The sequence below is a fragment of the Prenolepis imparis genome, unplaced genomic scaffold (assembly GCF_030444845.1).
Source record: "Prenolepis imparis isolate NDT839.2.m4 unplaced genomic scaffold, iyPreImpa1.0 SCAF_12, whole genome shotgun sequence".
Classification (NCBI taxonomy): Eukaryota; Metazoa; Arthropoda; class Insecta; order Hymenoptera; family Formicidae; genus Prenolepis; species Prenolepis imparis.
In genome coordinates, this window is record NW_028141170.1 from 9,220,467 (window position 1) to 9,237,216 (window position 16,750).

General features: G+C 29.4%; 2 protein-coding genes across 6 annotated transcripts; one reads left to right on the forward strand and one right to left on the reverse strand.

Moving 5' to 3' along the window:
• Nucleotides 1-1,806: 1,806 nt before the first annotated feature.
• LOC145943963 (adenylate kinase 8) lies at nt 1,807-5,287 on the reverse strand. Its single transcript, XM_083051882.1, has 11 exons — nt 5,210-5,287; nt 4,892-5,018; nt 4,585-4,673; nt 4,347-4,452; nt 4,052-4,156; nt 3,639-3,709; nt 3,188-3,365; nt 2,873-2,997; nt 2,696-2,805; nt 2,447-2,621; nt 1,807-2,140 (listed from the first exon to the last, which is right to left on the reverse strand). The coding sequence occupies exons 1-11, from the start codon at nt 5,285-5,287 to the stop codon at nt 1,874-1,876; spliced, it is 1,431 nt and encodes a 476-aa protein (XP_082908008.1). The 3' UTR covers nt 1,807-1,873.
• A 2,479-nt stretch (nt 5,288-7,766) lies between these two features.
• Slob (Slowpoke binding protein) lies at nt 7,767-16,668 on the forward strand. 5 transcript variants are annotated; one of them, XR_014426613.1, is made up of 11 exons: nt 7,767-8,851; nt 9,459-9,579; nt 11,487-11,920; nt 13,810-13,976; nt 14,321-14,586; nt 14,898-15,192; nt 15,721-15,812; nt 15,895-16,024; nt 16,095-16,168; nt 16,329-16,379; nt 16,475-16,563. XR_014426613.1 is itself a non-coding variant. In XM_083052073.1 (11 exons), coding segments are annotated over exons 3-11 (1,431 nt in total). In that variant the 5' UTR covers nt 7,767-8,851; nt 9,459-9,579; nt 11,487-11,561; the 3' UTR covers nt 16,476-16,668. The 5 variants fall into 5 exon arrangements, 4 of the variants coding, with proteins under 4 accessions (XP_082908199.1, XP_082908202.1, XP_082908198.1 ...); XM_083052073.1 differs by having other exon boundaries at nt 15,895-16,020; nt 16,475-16,668; XM_083052076.1 differs by lacking the exon at nt 16,329-16,379 and having other exon boundaries at nt 16,475-16,668.
• The last annotated feature ends 82 nt before the right edge of the window (nt 16,669-16,750 follow it).

A 16,750-nucleotide genomic window follows, 5' to 3' on the forward strand; every position in this document is an offset into this window, starting at 1 on the left:
GTATCGATTTCCAATATTTTAAGACGAGCCAAAAATTCATCGATTATACATTTTAATAGTACATTCATTACAGAATCATTTGGTACCAAGCAGACACCAGCGTACAAATTTTTTAACTTGATAAAAATAAAATAAGGATGCGTCGCACAGGGTCAGCGGTAATAAGTATCGATTTCCAATATTTTAAGACGAGCCAAAAATTCATCGATTATACATTTTAATAGTACATTGATTACAGAATCATTTGGTACCAAACAGACACCAGCGTACAAATTTTTTAACTTGATATACTTAAAATAATGTTGCGTCGCAGAGGGTCAGCGGTAAAAAGTATAGATTTCCAATATTTTAAGACGAGCCAAAAATTCATCGATTATACATTTTAATAGTACATTGATTACAGAATCTTTTGGTACCAAACAGACACCAGCGTACAAATTTTTTAACTTGATATACATAAATTAAGGTTGCGTCGCATGGGGTCAGCGGTAAAAAAGTATCGTTTTCTAATATTTAAAGACGAGCCAAAAATTCATCGATTATACATTTTAATAGTACATTGATTACAGAATCTTTTGGTACCAAGCAGACAACAGCGTACAAATTTTTTAATACGATAAACATAAAATAAGGATGCGTCGCACAGGGTCCGCGTCAAAAAAGTATCGATTTCTAATATTTTAAGATGAGCCAAAAATTCATCGATTATACATTTTAATAGTACGTTGATTACAGAATCTTTTGGTACCATGCAGACACCAGCGTACAAATTTTTTAATACGATAAACATAAAATAAGTATGCGTCGCACAGGGTCAGCGGTAAAAGGTATCGATTTCCAATATTTTAAGACGAGCCAAAAATTCATCGATTATACATTTTAATACTACATTGATTACAGAATCATTTGGTACCATGCAGACACCAGTGTACAAATTTTTTAATACGGTAAACATAAAATAAGGATGCGTCGCACAGGGTCCGCGTCAAAAAAGTATCGATTTATAATATTTTAAGACGAGCCAAAAATTCATCGATTATACATTTTAATAGTACATTGATTACAGAATCTTTTGGTACCAAGCAGAAACCAGCGTACAAATTTTTTAACTTGATTACATAAAATAAGGTTGCGTCGCATAGGGTCAGCGGTAAAAAAGTATCGATTTCTAATATTTTAAGACGAGCCAAAAATTCGTCTTCTTTATCTATATTTTCTTTAATTTAATTTAATGATATCATGTATATCATGTACACATAATATCATGTACACATAATATCATGTACACATAATATCATGTATATCATAATATAAACCACAATAATTGCATTCACAAATTGAATACACTATTAACCTCTCAATATATACATTTGAACTGTCAAAATGCGTCGCTCAACCTTGACAGGCTTTTATCAATATGAAGTAATGTACAACGCAGCACACATCGAGATAACCAATCAGCATCGCGGAAAAGAGGCAACAATACTTGCGAGAATCGACTTAACATGCACTTTTTAGAAAAGGGAATATATAAGAAAGAAAAAATTCTCAAAAATTATATTATATCTAAAAATTGAATGCTCTATATATGAAATAACAGATATATAATTCATGTTGTATGTTTTAAAAATATTTTTATTAGATATTAATATAGTATATTCCTTAGTACCTAAAAAAAAAAAAAGAAAGAAAGATATATTAAAGTAAAAAATACATATAAAAAATTGCTATTATACAAGCCTTAATTTTTAATTGAGAAGTTTAAACGTTTTTTGCGAAAATTAAAGCCTGTGTAAGTCGTTGTTATTTATTTTTTATTTGTATTTTTAATTCGCTCTTTTTCTACAGAAATGTTTTAGATAGGATTCAATTATTAGATAAAAGAATATTTAGGCTCCGGTGCGCGTATATCGTCGAAAATTTTCGGGTCGGGTTCATCATCAGGATCGAATTCTATATCCATTGGATCGATTATAGATGGTGATTGTGGAATTCTAGGTTTCGCAATCTGTGCTGGTCGCATTAAGCATGCTTCTAGATTTTCCCTCGTGCATTTTCTATCATCCATCGCATCTATTACAGATGCAGTTTCCCCCGCATATCGCATTATAGCTTTTATATTCTCTTCATACTCCCAAAGCTATATTCACATTCACGAATATTATTATTATTATTTTACGAATAGCAATAAAGAAAATTTTTAATGTTTAAAATCTCAATTTAACTTATTAAATTAGTATAAAATTATTATATAAGTATAGTGTAATTAGCATAAAATTAATATAAAATTTTCCTTTATTAATATATATATTTTTTTAATATACTTTTTTAAAGATATATAAGATATATTTGTCAATTTTAGCATTAAAACAAAATACTTGTATAAAACAAAATATTTGTATAAATTTTGAATGAGAATGTTTGTGAGAATTAATATGTTAATTACATCTTGTTCAACGATATCCTTGTAATCTTTGGAATAAACATCCAATTTATAGTCTGGATCTATTACTAAAGATTCACACGACGGAATATTATGTTCAGTTCCAGTGATGACATTAGGTCGATGATTTAAGAGTCTTTCTCTGCACCTTTGTGTGTCCACTTTGAGAATGATTACTCTGAACACATTTTTGAAAATCGTAATTATTACAGAATTTTTAGAATTCTGGTTATTTAAGAAGAGGGAATGTACCTATTTGGTGGTGTAGATATCATATCCAAAAGTTTGAATTCCTCTACAGTTTTAGGGTAATCGGTTAAAATCCATCCTTTCCTAAGGCATTCGGATTCGAGGACGTATTGCTATAAATAGTAAATACATAATAATAAAAAATTAAATCGATTGTTTTTTTAGCAAACTATATTGCACCTCAACGATTTGTATTCTCGCTTCTGATTTTAATTTATGTCCGCATCTATGTTCACATAATCGCAACATTTCACCTAAAGCCATTTCTTGCGAACATGCTTGTTCCAGAATATAATTAAAGTCAACTATAAAAATATAATGCATTACTTGTACACTCGAAATATTATTATTATAACTAAATCCGCCCACTCAAATCGTTATATTAATATAAAAAGTATATATATATATATATATATATATATATATATATATCAATCACTCTAATAAAATATATAAGTAATCTAGAGTAAATATTAATATTAATTATAATTATACCATGAACGAGATTAAATCTCTCAGATATATGCTTTGCCAAAGAATGATGACCTGATCCTCGAGGACCTATAAGAGCAATGCGAAAGAGCGACGGTGCCCCATAATGTTTCCTAATTTTCGTTAATTTTGCGCAATCTTTGCCCAGTTCTTGAATTGTCTTAACACCAGCTTTAACTTCCTAAAAAGAAGTTTTTTATTCCATCTTTTTTAATCCATTTTTTTTGATCTCGTAACAGAATTATATTTAATTTATATAATATAAAATATGTAAATTATTACATTCGCACGATTTATAATTTAAGAAATAATCATGATATAAAAATTCATTTTTTTATTATATGTATATATATAATATTAATGTTAATATAATAGGCAATGATACTAATAATGAAGAAAAAAAATATAATATTATTATTACTGAATATCATAATAGCAAAAATTAATAACTAACAATTAAAAGATTAGCATATGCTTCACGTAGACCTCGAATAGTTCTTTTATAATTGCATTGTTTCACATCTTCTGAAAATAAATGTGATTCATGAAAAGATGAGAGTCAAATAGAGATCAATTTTGCATTTGTTCAGAAATATTAAGGGTTTTATATTTAATTCTGCTAATACGTATTTGAAATGGATTTCTATGTTTTAATTTTAATTTTATTTTTATAAATTTAATGTACTTTCATATATTGTTTATACACTTTACAAATATATTAATATGTATAAAAAATGTAAAATTTACAATGTCATTAATCTAAAAAGAAATTTGATTTATATTTACAGGTTGACTTTTTTGGGCTTTAAAAATAAAAATGGATCTAAATGGATATGATCACAATAGCAGATCATGCAGTAAGTATACTTTGAATTTCATCCTCTACATTTGGTGGTATAATTTGTATTACGTGTGTAGGTATCACGCCAACACGTTGCATCGCACGTGCTTCCTTTTTGTTTCTTGGTATATCTATATCGAAATAAATTACTTATTTTCATGCAGAAGAGAAATAAAAGCGATTTAATTATATATTTCTTATAACAGTGTGAATAATATAATATTTAATTATATTATATTACAAATTTGCAAAATAGCTCAATAATAGCTATTTTATTCAATAGAATAATTCCAATGAACAATTTAAGCAAATTTAAATTACCAACTAATGTCCACCCAGATTCGTGAAGTATTCCTGACATTAACATTTCCTTCATTTTCATTGCAATCTCGTTATAACAAGTCGCGTTATAACAATAACACGTGTTCTGAAATATACATATGTGCATATATAAAATAAAATATTATATGATAAAATAAAAAAAATAATTAATAGCATTTTTTTCTCTCTTTTTGAGACATTTCATAAACAATAAATAATGTTGATGACAATAACATACTTTAGCAGAGGATAGAGTACAAAGATCTTTTAGAGTTACAGGACGATTACCAATTTCCTTTTGAAGAATTTTCGCGAGAGTCAGTTTGTCTGTCGACAGAAAGAGAATTTTTTGTTTTATTTGTCTTGAAAAATCTATATATGTATATATAAATAAATATTGTAAATTTGTAAAAAATATAAATATTACGCACTTCTTGATCTTTTTAATCTTACTTTATAAGTAATATTATAATAAGTATAGCAAATTTCTTATTAGAAAAATATTTATGCAATTAATCGTGTTAACGTTTGATTATACGAATTACCAAAATTTGGGGGAGCTATAAGGATGATTCTGGGAATATCTCGTTTTCGTATAGCATGTTGAACGCATTGTTTCATAAACACTATTGGGTCCTCGGGTTGTTGGATCAATAATTGCGTCACTAATTCCTATATAATTTTTTTTATGATATAATACAATGTAATATGATACAATCGTAATGTAACAGATAAAGAAAAATGAAGAAAATATATACATTCTAATAGATGTATATTGATATATATTGTAATATAATATAATTAATATTAACAAAAAAATATTTGAGCAGATAAAACGAGCAAGATGATATAAATTTAATTACATAAAAGAATTCGTATAATCTATGCTTCTCCATATAAGGCACAAAATCCGGCGGAATAGTCATCAGTCTTCTTGTCATTCCTTCAAAATCGCACATATTTTATAATTTTCGTGGTAATATAGCATTGAAATTAATACACACGTCACAAAATTGATGATATTTTTTACATATCCTCTCTTTGACATATATTTTATAAATTCGATGAAAGCAGTGCAGCGATTTTCAATTTTTTTCCATTATACAGAGTGTTTTACAAATTGATCTAGATAAGAAATATTATATATATTTTCAAATATAAAAATAAACAAATTATGTAGTGTTCCATATAAAAATATGCATAAAAAGATTTATCTAAATAATGATTTAAAATTATTTTTTTAACAGTTAAAAATTATATTTATCCTAGATAATATAATACCGATTGTATATAGTAATAGTTTTCATTTTTTTATAAAAATATTTTCTATTCTCAAAATTTTTTTTCATTATATTCTCTGTTATTTTTTTATTTATAAAAATGTATACATATAGTAATTTTCTTCTTTACCATCCGTACTTCATCTGACTTGCAGCTTTCCACTTTGCAATATTTTCTGAGAGGGCGTTGATGGTCAGCGAACATTTCAAGTTATTCAAATTTATCTTCGCGATTGTTTACAGAGGGAAGCAGTTACTCAAAATGGAGTAACATTGAGCGGCATAAACAGGCACATCAGTGCGTCTTGTGCATATTCGATTTGAAACAAAAAGTTTGAAATCTTTCGATATATATTTCGCAAAGTTACGCCACATGGGAATTTAGTTTCAAAGTGATGTTTGGTTATCTTTAACACTTGCCAAAATGAGTAAGAATATATTTTTATTATATCCATTCTTGGAAACAAAACAATGCTACTTTTCTTTTCGTATGAATACATCTAAAAATTATATAATTTAGAAGAATTTTTATAATTTTTAGTATTATAAAATCTCTTTCGTTTCCAAGTTACACAGAATAGCACTGATTGCTATCATTATTATTATCGAGTATAATGGATGGTGATTGTGTTTATAGGTAAAAGAAGAACGCAAAATACTCGAAGCATGAGAGAGAGTAGCAGTGATATATTTTTATCACAAGATCAATCTGGCTCAAGCAGTCAGACTGATGCATCATTACAGCGAAGAGGTAGAAGTACGTCCTTCCAAGAATCACAGATAGTGAACTCGCAAGACTTGGATATACAAGAGAAAATGCAATTAGTTAGCAGTGTAATAAGATATTTGTTTGCGGCAGATAAAAACAAACAGCCTATACAAAAGATACATATCGTTAAAAATGTATTGAATGGAAATCACAAATTGTTCCATCCAATTATAGATAAAGTTAACAGGGAATTGTCTGAGGTATATTTGTCTATGTTTTTAATTACTATTTTATATATATATATATTCTATTTTATATATTTTTTGTATATATATTATATATATATATATATACAATTATATAAATATATATATATATTTGTATAATTGTATAATTATTCTGAAGACCAAACTTTCCTATTTTGACATTTGATATTAAATTTTGTTTTTAAATTTTATTAAAGGTATTCGGATTTGAACTGGCAGAAGTCGAAAATAATAAATTTATATTGGTGAATAATATAGAAAACAATCTTCCACATCTCATTTTTCAAAATAGCAATAAGCAGGTGCTATTATATCTTGTGCTTGTTCACATTTTTATGCATGGCGAAGCGTGCCAAGAAGGTGATTTTACTTATTTAAGATTTTTATTGTTTATTTGTTTTAAAATAAAAACAAATAACAATAACATGAAACCTGTGATTTGATAAATGTGAATATTACCTATGAAATATTTTTACAGATATATTATGGAGTTTTCTGCGTAATCTGGGCATTATAACTAACAACAGCTTCCAAAATGAATACTTTGGTGATGTGAAACAATTGGTGACAGTAGTAAGAAATAACATGATTATAAATTTTATCATATATAAAATAGTGCATATTTAAATGTTATCTATTTTATATAGGATTTTGTAAATGAGAGATATCTTGAAAAAAGATCAGTAGATAAGAATGATCAATCACAATTGGAGTACACATGGGGATCCCGAGCAGAAAATGAGCTGACTTATCGCTCCGCCTTGCAATTTGTGGCAGATGTAAGCACAAAATTATATAATATATTCATAATGATTTTTTATACACATACATACGCGCACACATTTATATATGTACATATAAAATAATCTTACTCTCTCTTCTTATTAGATATATTAAATTATATTTAAAAAATTGTATATTTTTGTTTTTCTATTTTTTCTAAAAAATATGATTAAGAAAAAATCTAAATCAATGTTAATATATATAAAATATAATATCTTTTTTTATATTATCTTATTGGAACAATGATATAATGTCGCTACATATAAATATATATATAAATATATATATATTATATTACAGATATATGGCGTTTCTCCGAATAAGTGGAAATTACAATATAAAGTTATGAGTGAACAAGAACGAAACGAACAATAATATTATAAGTAAAAAAACGACAAAATGTCAATTAAAAACATAATTATTACCTATTATTTTTTCATTTTTATTTATAAAAAATTTAAACGAAAGAAAACTATGAGAGAGACAAAGAGAAAGAGATACCAAAAAAATGTATTATAAAATACAATAATTAGATAAAGAATTTAAAACAAAGCAATATAACTTTTATATATAGGATATATTTTATTTCTGTTGAAAGACATGTTTGTAATTAAACAGTGATACTATGTATTTCTAAATCGATTTACTTACAATTTCACGTCCCTGAAAAGCAACCCTAAAACTGCGAGGATTAGAGTTTGTGTGGGATCAAGTTCAAGCGAAAGGAAAGACTCGCGAAGAGATGGGGATGATTGCGCTTTTATCCGCTTTATCTATTTAAGAATATTTAAATAATTGAATATTTAAAATATTTACATGCTTGCCACAATTGTTTTACAAACATTACAAGAGAGATCACATATATAATAATTCGTACTTGTAGAAACTTAGATAGAACATATTTCTAAATCTGTGTCATCTCGTTTCGCACATTAAAATCGTTTTTCTAGTTTCGCAGATTAATCCAAGATTAGCCTCATCAATTTGGATCACGTCCACATTTGTGCTCTATCGAGGGAAAGACAAAAAAAAAAGAAGAAAGAGAGAAACTTTCAAGAGAGTTTCGTTCCCTTGTGCGCCATTCGTGCCATTTACCTCGCCTCACCACCCTCTCGGACCTCGGAGGGCAAGGAGCGCGGGAAGGGAAGGTGGGGTTGTGCAGAACGGAATCTGTGTCGCTCCGGGTCGGTCGGTCGGCCACACCGCCGCCGGGGATCTCTGCGCGCTCTCCGTCTCCGTCAGTGTCCACCCAGCCTCGCTGCTGCTCGGCGCGGCGTTGACGTCGTCCGCCTCAAGTCGCGATTCCGCCGCGGCGGAACACGCGTTGGAAGTTGGAGTCCACGCGCGCGGAAGTACACTGCCCTACGGTTCCACCGCGCACCGGGTCGATAGCACGGAAACTCGAACTTCGGGTACATTGCACCTGCCCCGGGAAAAATCAGAGGATCATCGCGCTTTCGATATTCGGTACGACGACCTTTTTAGTGTTATTATCGATAAGAAAATTTATTTTTTTTTTTTTTACGGGAATCTTATAAAAATGCGGAGTCTTATAAATATGTAGGAGAGAATTTTCACTAAAAATGATAAAACACGCCTTGGATTGTCGTTTGAAATGCTTAATGCAACGTTAAATTTGTTTAGATTCTTTATATATGAGATATATATATATATTTGTTTTTCTATTTTATTTATAAAAATTTATTTGAAAAATTAACACTCTCTCATAGAATTTTCCCTTAAAAATATAGTATGTATATGACTCATCGACCTTCCTGTACATATATCGCGCTTTCGTTGCCGAGTAACGTTATCGAGTACGCATAGAACAATATTTCGAGATATGCTATAAAAATACATTTTATTTTCTTGTAAATAATTATCATAGAAAATGTCATTAATAAATTTTCACTAACATATTATTTTATTGCTGCCGTATTATATCACATAATATTTTCTAGATCAAGTTGATTGATATAGAGTTATATATAAGAGATTATTAAATCAATTTTTTATTAACTTAATATGTAAAAAATATTTGTATTTTCGTAATTTTTTTAAACATTTTTGATAGCGGACACACGGAAATTTCTTCAACCAACGATTCTACGGACCAACCGATCCTCTGTGATATTTTGTCGAATATTCTCACAAGATAATTCAACATCAAAGGGCGCGATTCACGTTTCTCAACAGTAAGTGACGAATTAAATCGTTGACAATTGATTAATTGTAAGTCATGCATAGAAAATGATAAGGAGGAAATTGGTTTACCGCTACAATAATTTAATTGTGATATTAAACGTAATAGAATTAATAAATATAAGAAAGAAAAAATTAATAAAGTTAATAATTTTATAAATAAATAAAATTTATTAATTTTCTTATATCATATTTCTTATTTATATTATCTTCTAATTTTTTATTCATTATATTTTTAATTTAAAAAATTTCGGAAGAAAACAAAGAAAAAATTTAACAGATACTATAGTTCACTGATATAACTTGTACTGTTTACTCATGAATTATGTATACAATATGAATTATTTTAAGCGATCAATATACTTTTCTGATTACTTAAGCTTAATGATTATTAATTTCATAAAAGGTAGTCCTTGATAGTGCTATTAATTATATTAACGCAATTTTGTTATAAACACATATCAAATCCATATTATTTTCAGCATTTCATATTTCACAAAAGAGAATATATATATTATAGAATATATAAGATAACAAAATCTCTGCATATAAAGAAAAATGCTAATCCGATGATGTAATATTCTTGAGAAAAATCTTTCTTTGTACTATTATTTTCTTTCCTCTTTATACAAGATTTTTCAGATATACGACCTCGCGAAACTTGAGATGGAATATCCTGACAAATAATAGGTGTTTTGAGCGGACGCGAATAATCGCTTCATATCGATTTGGAATTTCAAGAACGGTATTAATAGCGAAACGATTCCGCGCTTTAATAATGTATTCGTGTGTATCTTTCGCGACGTTGAAAACTCGCAATAATTTGATTCGAATGTGAAATTAAACTGATAAAAGGTCACAGGAAAAATCCGACAATTTATAAAATGCTGTTAAAGAAAGCGCTTTTCTCGAAGAGAGAGTCAATTATAAAATTACTTTTTTTTCTTTATTATCATTCTTTTCCTTTACGAAGGTAAAAGCTGACAATTATAAAATCAGAACATCTCTTTTCTCTCTCTATCATTGCACATAATAATACATATAAAAGATGCTGTTTTTAGCAAACTAATGCAGAGAATAAATTATTTTGTTTGTGAAAAAAATGATACATTTAAATTTGAGATTTAAAATTAATTTTATGAAAGTTTCATATTCATATATCATATCATATTTTCTAGAATGATCTTTTTCGAAAATATTTTGTTATTTTTTTAATACATTAAACGCATCAACATTCACACGTGCGTGTTAACAAACTTTCTCATAGTAAAAAAATTATTAAAAGAATAATTAAAATAATAGCTTTAACAAATATATTTGAACATTTAATAAAATATTGTACGATACAATTTTTTATTTTATTGGAATAATTTTATCATTGCAACGGTAACAAAATGAATGTTTCCACTATCAGATAATTAAAAGTTAAATTGAATAAGCTTCTATATTGCATGTATATAAAAGTGGTAAAAATAAAATTTTAAAAGTCCTTATTTTTTCATGTCTTTAAATTTTCTTTGAAAGGAGAAATTCGATCTTTGAAAATTTCAAACCATCTTCGAAAAATTTTTTAAAATACATTTATTACTTGTATGCAGAATTCAATATCTCATTAATATTACATCTATTTAATTCTTATCTTAGAATATATATCTTATCTTAGGATGTGTGTGTGTATCGATATTCATTGTCATCTATGCAATATAATTAGCGTCTCGCGCGCACAAAAAAAAAAAAAATAGAACAGTCAGCTAAGTTTCTCATTAAATATTCATTTTTAATTTCACATAAAAGCATCGGGACAGCTTGATTAATCATTCGATCGATTTGATTCGTATCTTTCGCGAGAATGAAGTTTAATGAAGAGGAATAGACGCGATAGGGGCGAACAATATTTCAGACACCAAGCTGGGACCAAGCAAAACATCAGCATTCGCGAAGCCAATCGAACCGTAATTGCGGCGCGCGCGAAGAGATGTTCAATCTCTATCAGAGCCTAAACAAGAAGGACGAGGGTGAAGGACAGCGGAACCGGGAGTCGGAGGTGACCGGCCACGACCGATTCTGTCAGCATCGGAGCTCCAGTCACTCGAGCACTCGTCGTCGTCGTCGGGCTGTCAATCGCAGAACGCAGAGCGCCACGGAGCTAAACGCCAGGGCGATGAGCTCGGCGAGGGGCTCGCTACGACGGGGTCGAAGCGTGAGCACGGAAGATGACAACGAAAGCGAGGATGACAAGGGTAATCAGCTGGCGAACAAGTTGGACAATCTCGCGCGGCTGCTCTTCAGCCGCGTATCGGCGGCGCGAGGATATAAGGATCAAGGCGACGTCAAGTAAGTATATAATATATGTATATAATATATATAATATATAATATACATATATAATATATATAATGTATATAATATATTTGTATATGTATATAGATAAATATATAATATATATTATATAAAATTTTATAATAAAATTGGGATTTACTAAAAAAAAAAATATATACATATATATATATATATATATATAATATATAAAATATATATAAAAGATATATATTAAAAATTGAGTGATATATCTATTAATTTAGAATTTTAGAAGAATAATCAATATTCTAAGATTAACAAATATTTTTTAATATGATTATTTGTATAAAAATAATATATTTATATTTATAATATATTTAAAATTGATTAAAATATTTCCTTCTATGTATATTAAACGTGCGACTGATTACATTATTTATGTACAGGAGAGGAATATGCGTCAAACGTGAAATATAAATCGCATAAAGTTCAATTCAGCCATCTGTCTCCATAAAGTGAGATATGCAATAATCCCTCGATGAGAGGTTTATTCCCTCAGGCAGTGTATATATATTATTCAAATATAGCAATAGTATACCATTCCTTTCTCTCTCCGTTTTGAATCAGTTATTACTTGTTGCTTCAACAAGTAATCAACAGGCATTTGGTTGATTGACAATATCGTGTCGCTCTATATTAATGATCCCTCCCTCGTTTGCTCTATATAGTGACATTCTGTCTGATATTGTTTGATATTGCCTATTGTGGCATCATCTATATCTCACTACAAATCAATCGAGCATTCGTTTCTGTTTGTAAACTAAGGATCCATCGAAACTGCTTCGAACTTTCTTTTTGACATATACGAGAGTGAATTTTTCTCTTTCGAAAATTTATTATCGCATATATAATTATCGTTTACACCGTTTCATAAAAACGTCTGGTTGATAATGATGAGCAATCCACATCAAGATCGAAAACCTACGACAGACAATCGTCATCGGGTAGACGGAAATTTCCGAGTTCCTGTGCGCAGGTAAAAGGCAAAAATGTGCAAATACAGAGTGTTTTGGAATCTTTTCATCAAAGGGGAGTCTCTTTGATTCTTCGTAATTTCCAAACAAATTCGCGCACGTCTCTTTTCGTCTTTTTTTTTTATTTTTTAATAATTTGGAATAGAGCGGCGATAGCTCTGGGACTCTCTGCAATCTTTAATTCAATTAACGTGCCTCGTGTCACAGCACATATATAAAGATTGATTTACGCGACGATATACAATGTATGATGACCTTTTTTTTTTATTTTTTATTGGATGAAACCCCTTGCAGTCATAGAGCAACGTGGCGCATTAGTGACACGCGACCGCATCGTAATCCGTGGCTCGCGAATCTAATCCGCTTTTGTTGCAACCAGAGGCACAATAATGCACAGGAATTGTCCGTCAGGCAAGCGCAAAATTGCGCAACTTTAAATGACAGGTAGAAAGTTTTTTTTTTATACGATAATATATACAAGATATACAAAATAATATTGAACTCTTGGAAAAATATAGGTCACAGAAATGTACGAATGTGTTTACATTGTACTATGTTAAGCACTTTTACATTTTTTATTTATTATTTTATATATTTATATATATTATTTTAATGTGGTAACTATACGAAAGCTTTTTTCAAAAGAGATTTTACAGTATCTGATGACTGTTGCGTTCTAATTATATATTTGTAATGTTAAAAAATTAAAATAATCTATATAAATCTGAGAATTTTGAACGATCAGGATATAGGATAATTCATTCGATCGCGTGATACAATTAAAATAATGTTACAATGCTCGCGCGTTTTATCTTCTCAGCGAAAAAGGATGGAAAAATAAAAAAAACAGAGAAGGGGATGATTAAATGAAATTTTACACATACTCAACAGGAACGGACGTTACACGGCGCTGAACCATGGATCGAAATCTGTCAGCGAGGATGGGGTCGAGTACATGGAAATGGAAAAGAAATCTCGCGATCGTGCTTTATCAATCTGCCGGGATTACATCGATAAAACGCCGCGTTTTGTTCTCATCAAGCAACTCAATAATATCGGTGAGCCTCTCCCAATCACTCTCTTTTGAGTCCATCGAAACATCCAAATGACAAATGAAAATATAATAAGATTTCTCGACAAATTTTTTTATGGAACGGAATAGAAAAAAATCTAGAAATATATAAAAAAGTTTAGAAAATTAAAAAATGAACAAGTTGTTAAACAGTAAAAAGTTGTTAAACAATAGAAACGTAAGTTTTCGAGTATAAAAAAATCGCGTAGGCGATCGACTTTTTTTGTACTTGGAAACTTAATTTTTGTCTCTTATATCGGTGACCCCGAGAAATGTCTTTAAAAAGTTTTTGTAAAGAAATGCTGTTAGTATTATTAAGATATCCTTTAGGATCAAGGGTGGACAAATATTGGTTCATGGTGAGGGACACGTCCCTGAAGACGGATAGATTGCTGACTTTGGTGCCATTGAATCGAAACTGCCCGCTGTCCGTCTGTCCTTCCACTAAGGATATCTTGAACAATCTGTTCCTGGCCTTACAACACCCTTACATTTGTCCTGTTTTTCACGTCGATTTTCTCGAGTACGAGGACCAAACATACATTGTCCTGGTGCAGCCTATCAACCAGGGTAGTCTCAAGGATCTAATATATGGCGTAAGTATCCCGTTCTTGGCGCAAAAATATTTAAATTCTACAGGATGGTGAAAAATTACGCGTACAAATTTTATTTAAAAATTTTTTGATCTGATTTAAAAAATTGATTTTTACTCATTTTTCTCTTTCTTAAAGAGATATTAATTAAAAGTATTTATAAAGTCCATTTAAAATAATTAAAGACTGAAATTTGTTATTATACTTCTATAAACATTGACGTATTTTATTTCCAATTACTGAGGACAGGAAAAAGTTTCAGTATATCGATCTCCAAGAAAATATTTTCTTAAGAAAAATATATCGTTTGACAGATCGAACGAAATTGCTGGAACGAGGAATGGATTCATAAATATGCCGCACGGGGCAAAAGACTTACCCTACCGCAGGTGCAACGAATGGGACGACAGGTTTTGGAAGCGCTGATGTTCCTGAAGGAACGAGGATTTCCTACGGTGACTCATCTCCATTCGGGTAACGTGGTGATTCAGAACGGCGTTGCAAGACTGGCCGGTCTGGAGAATAATCTTCTAGGCTTCACCAGTCGAATACATCCCATTGTAACGTCCCGGTTAACGCATTCCACTTCGATCGACATTATCTGTTTCGGTACATAGCAATACATTAAGTTAGAATTGTCAATTAAAAACATTTTCTAATATTTTGCAAAAAAATTTAATATAGTTTTCAATTACTTTTTAAATTATATTTTTTAATATAATAGATTATATATGTATATATATATATATTTTTTTTAATTTGCCTTTTTTATTATATTTCTCAATTAAATGATATTTTTTAAGATATATAATGTTTTAGATATATAATGTTTATTATTTTTAAAATAGGAACGAAGAAAAGTCGTTTATTATTTTTGTTCTTTTATATTTCAATAGATGATAAAATATTTTATACATATTTTTAATCAAGTTCAATATTATGATCTTTTAATAAAATGCAGTATTTTATTTTATTGTAGTATTTAATTTCATACATTTAATAATGAATTTAATATATTTTACAAAAAAATATCTGTCATTAATAAAATAAATTATACGAAAGATCTTATTGTCTTCGGACAGCATCTTGTATATTAACAGATTTTTAACGATGTAACTTATTTTTTTATATTATCAGGACATATACTGTTCGAAATGTGTGCCGGTTATGAATTGTCTACCTTCAGACCATCTGCCGTCCAATTATCAGACATCGAGATGCATCCGCAGGTATGAATTGAGAACAGTAACATATATAATTTATTCACAAAACGAGAATCTCCCAATACGTACTCATATATTTCAATCGTAGGTTCTAAGGTTTCTCGAGTTGATATTCACGGAATCGGAGCATCATTTCACGAGCATAGAGGAGTTGTTGATGCATGATCTTTTCAGGAACATTGATCTTCGTGAAATGCGATGTTCAGCTGTAACTGTAGGTATCTAACTTTTTTCTCTTCATTTTGTGATTTTCAATTTGACGAAATTAATGCAATTAATTAACTTCAGGTATTTCGTCCAACTCTGACGCCCTCCATAATGAGCTTGCTCGATGATATTAAACGGCAAGACGCTGGAAAAAAGTAAGTTTAAATTTTTATATATATTATATTTTTATATATAAAACAGATTTAAATTATATATAATATTAAATATATTAAAGTCTACTTATGTATATTTGTATGAATTTCGATTCACAAATAATCATTAGTATATTGCAAACAATTTATTTTGCATGCGCAGCTGGCATAAGACACGCTCTATAAGCGATGTCCATATAATGCGCAGATTTTGGTAATGAATAATCAATTAATTGCGCTGATTAATAAATTCAAAATTGAAGAAGCATTATATGTGAGCGCTCTATTCTTTTTTTTTTTTTTTTTCAGAATTATGAATGTCAACAACGAAGACGCTGACCGAAATATTACTGAACGAATATCAATGAACAGCTCTGAATACGACGGCTCCTTACTCACGCAGATATACAACGAGCTTTCACAAACAGCTTTATAATGTGGGAACAAAGTCTACATATATACATGTATATTTTATCTCGAATAAGAATGCACTTCCTATTATACACACTTGCAAAGTGCCAAGGAAATGATTATATTATAACCGCTTTAAAGTGCTTGTTAAAAGATTTGTACAGTGATAATGTA

Excerpts from the sequence above, each read along its gene's own strand:
- Slob (XM_083052072.1), top strand. The coding sequence starts at position 11,562 with ATGTTCAATCTCTATCAGAGCCTAAACAAGAAGGACGAGGGTGAAGGA. Across the intron at positions 13,977-14,320 it reads CAAGCAACTCAATAATATCG|GATCAAGGGTGGACAAATAT; the intron begins GTGAGCCTCTCC and ends GATATCCTTTAG. Across the intron at positions 16,021-16,094 it reads TGCGATGTTCAGCTGTAACT|GTATTTCGTCCAACTCTGAC; the intron begins GTAGGTATCTAA and ends AATTAACTTCAG.
- LOC145943963 (XM_083051882.1), bottom strand. The coding sequence starts at position 5,287 with ATGACAAGAAGACTGATGACTATTCCGCCGGATTTTGTGCCTTATATG. Across the intron at positions 3,710-4,051 it reads TGTAGAGGATGAAATTCAAA|AAGATGTGAAACAATGCAAT; the intron begins GTATACTTACTG and ends ATTTATTTTCAG. Across the intron at positions 3,366-3,638 it reads CATATGCTAATCTTTTAATT|GAAGTTAAAGCTGGTGTTAA; the intron begins GTTAGTTATTAA and ends ACTTCTTTTTAG.